General features: G+C 39.5%; 1 protein-coding gene across 8 annotated transcripts in view; it reads left to right on the top strand.

Moving 5' to 3' along the window:
• The window catches only part of LOC117952783 (probable phospholipid-transporting ATPase IH), a 35,669-nt gene extending 33,431 nt beyond the window's left edge, over positions 1 to 2,238 (top strand). For 3 of the 8 annotated variants that reach the window (XM_034885314.1, XM_034885315.1, XM_034885311.1), the window contains one exon: positions 812 to 2,238. In XM_034885314.1, coding sequence (XP_034741205.1) covers positions 812 to 1,084 — 273 coding nt within the window. In that variant the 3' untranslated portion in view covers positions 1,085 to 2,238. The remainder of the gene's footprint in view (positions 1 to 811) is intronic. The other 5 variants (XM_034885312.1, XM_034885313.1, XM_034885319.1 and 2 more) reach the window with 3 other exon arrangements.
• Positions 2,239 to 4,205: the final 1,967 nt, after the last annotated feature.

The following is a 4,205-nucleotide window of genomic DNA, read 5'->3' as shown; positions in this document are numbered from 1 at the left end:
GGTGTGTATGTGTGTGTGTGTTCTCTACACAAGAAATTTCCTTGCGTCAAACTTACTCTTGCAAATCACAATCTCCATTTAACGCTGCACTGCTAGTTGCAAAGCCTGCTGTGCTTATCAATGCATTTGGAATTAACTTTATCTGAGTAGCAGCCAAATGAGACATTTTATCCTTTCTTTATTAGACTCAGGCTACTTAAGATCCATTGCCACTTGTCATGTGGGCTCCAACAAGTAGTAGGCGTGTTGTAACTCCTTTTTTGGTCCTGGACTCTAGCTTAAGAGAGATGTGAAACTAAGCTGGACAAGCTCAATCTGAAGGTTCTGGGTCAGAGGGGGTTTAGTTGAGATGACTGTCAGGTTTGAGCGGTTTGTAAACACTTTAGGAATTCCTTATTAACTGAGGTCATATTTTATTAGGCAGGGTCACTAGTAGGTTAATTAATCCAAGATTGATGACATAGACAAAACTTATTGCCCAGGCAGCTTGTATCTGAAAAGTGTCTTTTTTTTATTGGGAATACTGATGACATCTGGTGTTAGAAGATGGAATAGCAAGTGAAATTTTTGTATTTTTATTTAATGGGCATTCTTAATCTAACTATTGATCATAATGGCAATTTTCAGAGGATTTCCCATAATTGATCAGTAAATTATGTCCAGTAGCCACACTTAATTGACTTTTTGTACTATTTGTTATGTAAGTTTGATCTACAGGTACATAACTTGATCTGCATGATGATTTGATTTCCTTTTCTACTGCTGTCTATGTTTTGGATTTTCTTGTGCTGATGTGTCCATCTCTCTGTAGGATCATGAGAAGCTGTTGTGGGGTGGTGTGGCCGAGTTGACTCCAAAGTCCTCTCGTCAATCCCTCAAAGACACAAGCACGGACTCCTCTCAACTCCACCTCTGTGCTGCAGAGATGATGTCACTCTGCAGGTCTGATCCCTTTTCCCAGAAACTACTGGTCCACTTGGCAGAAGGTGGAGGGGCAGACTTGTGCTCTTTCAGCCCCTACGTGCTCCGACTCTCAGGGGCGGGATTTGCCTACTACGCTCCAGGGCCGGAGACCTCCGTGTGAACAAAAACGCGAGGCAGGAACTATTGTATGTGTGGATCTCGTGGGTTGAAACAAAAAGTACACCCAAAGATGTGCCACCAAGATCTGCGTCGCAAGGATGAAGGATTATAGAGCAAAATATGAACAGACATGTCTACACACACATCAACCTCCATGCTGAGTTCACCATGTGCATTTTCTGGGATTCACCTGAGTGAACAATCCTTTAGGTAGATATTACCCTGACACCTCATTTTCATAATTTGTTAACATCTTTTTAATTCAGTGTCCTCCCAGTCTCAGTCTCTTCAAAGTTTCTATCCAAACTCTTAATTGAAAAAAGGGGAACCATGTGCAAAGTTGTTTAATGCACTATGGAACTGTCCTGTTTCAACCTGTCAACAGTCAGGCCTTTTTATAGTCCTTGTCGTCATATTTCCAGTCACTTTCTTGCCTGTTCCTCCACTTTCTTGTCCTTTTTTTTTGCGTCTTTGTTGAAAACATTTATGTACAGTATGTGGTCTGGCCAAGTAAGGGGCAGCTGTCGAGATCAGCCCTTTAGGTGTGCGTGCGTGTGCATGTGCGTGAGTGTATGCATGATTTTGCCTGTTAATGTTTATGCGTGACACACCTTTGCCTTACAGGTAGCCACACAGCAGCAGGCTAGGAGCCAAAGGAAGGAAAAAAAGGCAGAAGAGGTGTATTACAAAGCCTTACACACACACACACACACACACATACAAACACACACACACACGCCCCTCAGCTGAAAGGAGGAAACGGGGAAAATCTGAAGAGGGATGTGCAGTATTCTTGCCTTCCTGCCTTAATTCATAGATACCGATACTTAGTGGATTATATTTCTAGGTCAGTTTAAACATGTTTGTAGGTGGACAGGGAGGTTCAGAGGGCATACGTGTCTGGTACAGTGTGTCTATTATTCCTCTTCCTCTTCTTTTCCTCTCACGATTGTGTCAACTTTTGTTTTTCTTATCTGCCAGTGCAGCATGTCGGATCTCTGCTGCATGCTGATCTGCTCTTGTCTCAGTTCTTCCTTACCCTTCATTCATCTCAGACATCATTTATCATGAACCATATCTCACCACCTTTTCTTTTGTTCCAACAATAAGCATACTGTACCCACTCCTGTCTCCATGTGGCCATGAAGGGAAACAGCAGAAGCAGCAACAGCCAGTGACTCATGGGGTCTTAATTTATGGATGTCCTAATTGACTTGCTACTCCTCACTGCTGCATTGTGCTTGTGTGTTTGCTGCCATGCTCTGTGTTATGCAAAAGTTAATATAAGAATGCTAATGTCATATGTCGCGTTTATAAGGTTCTTTTCTCTTGCATTTATTCATGAGTTTTTCTGTAGTCTAAAATTATTGATGGTGGCCACTGTTGATGTATGGATGTAACTTAAACTTGTATATATATATACAGTATATACAGTATATACAGTATATATATATATATATATATATATATATATATATATATATATATATATATATATATATTGTAGCGAGAGGGAGTGTCATATTAGTCTGTAGTAAGTAATGGGAGACTTGAATTGGCGATGTCACAATCAAATCAATAGAATGTTTAACTGATTAGTCCGTCATGTTCTCCAGCTGAAGATTGAAGCTCATTATGGATGAACCTCTTTTCTGCATTTCTAACATCATGAAGTCCTCTTTGTCAAAAGCATATCTGTCTGGTTGCACAACAAGTAACTGACTCGGGAATGTCAGATTCCGAAGCTTTTTTGTATGTTTATACAGTTTATTTTCATACACATCACCATCTGCCAACATGTATAGATTTAATAACAGGTGTTCGGTAGTTTTTCACTGGGGCACAGATAATTTATCAATTTGGTTGAAGGTCTGGATTTGTCACGTTAATTTTTCACTCAAAGCCTGCAAGTGTTTGGACTTGGGGGCTCAGCATCCTGACCTCAGTAGATAAAATGATGGGCCTTGGTGCTTGTTATGCAGTGTCCCACCTCGCTGTGCTGTTGCCATACTGTATCCAGAATTATTTTATGTCACATACCAATTCTACCACAACATTGCTATAAGGCCTATTTTACTTTAATAATGTAATGGGAAATTCGTTGTAGTCAATCTTCAATAACGGTTTGTTATCTAAGTCCTCCACAGCTCGTTTTTTCTTACTACTTGTCATTTTTGTGTTGTCCATTGTGAATATTTCTTTTGCTACTTTTGTATCCCAGAGAGAAGACTATATTTTAAATCTGTTAGAATGTGTGGTCAAGTTTGTAACCAAAATTAGAGCAACAAATACATTATATGATTCATTAGAGATTTATCAATAGGTCTACACACTGCACTTTGTTCTACAACAGATCAGTTTTCCCCTAAAACAAGGTCTATTGTCTGTCGACTGAGGTTTATAGGTGTTCACTCTTCCTCACGTTATTTTTCTAAGAAGAATGTAGTGGGTGAGGGGAAAAAAGTGACCAAATAATTTAACTAGGAATGGACTGTCTGTAGCCTCTGTCTCAAATGGGTTTATCGCACCAGCCTTCTACTGCTAATCAGAATGTCAAACTGCTTTTTCTAAGTCCATTCCATCAGCAGAACAGGTGTTGATCCTGTCACTCCTGAGCTTGGCAAAGGTCTGAAATGTTGACTTCTGTGCTCTGAGCAGCACGCATCATATCATACCTTCAGTGCAGCACTGTTTTTATTACTAAACAAGTTTTGAGAATTTACTCTTTTTTTATATAAAGATTTTAAAAGTTCACTTATTGACTTTTTTGCCAGTATGTAGCAAAGTGAGGGCAAAGCACTGTATTGTCATTCTGCTTGTAATAAAGAAAGAGTGAAAACACTTGTAGCCCTACTCTGTTATTGTTGCATATTATTAATGTCATGTCATTTCTGTATTGTGTTTACCCATGCCTAATAACTTCTCGTCATTTCAGACCCTGTTACTCCATGCCTGACAACATCAGTCCTCAGATAGTTTCTTACTTTTGTAACCATTCACCAGTCCTTACACTCCAGTTTATCAGTCATTCAGTAGTTTATATGCCCATAAACAGTAGTTCAGATGTTTAATTTAGCCTAAGAGGACCACACAGATTTAACATTGCACTTCAGGGTGAAAAT

Source organism: Etheostoma cragini, chromosome 11, assembly GCF_013103735.1.
Source record: "Etheostoma cragini isolate CJK2018 chromosome 11, CSU_Ecrag_1.0, whole genome shotgun sequence".
Taxonomy (NCBI): Eukaryota; Metazoa; Chordata; class Actinopteri; order Perciformes; family Percidae; genus Etheostoma; species Etheostoma cragini.
Note: the sequence above shows the minus strand (reverse complement) of the source record. Positions and strands in the feature narration are given on the sequence as shown.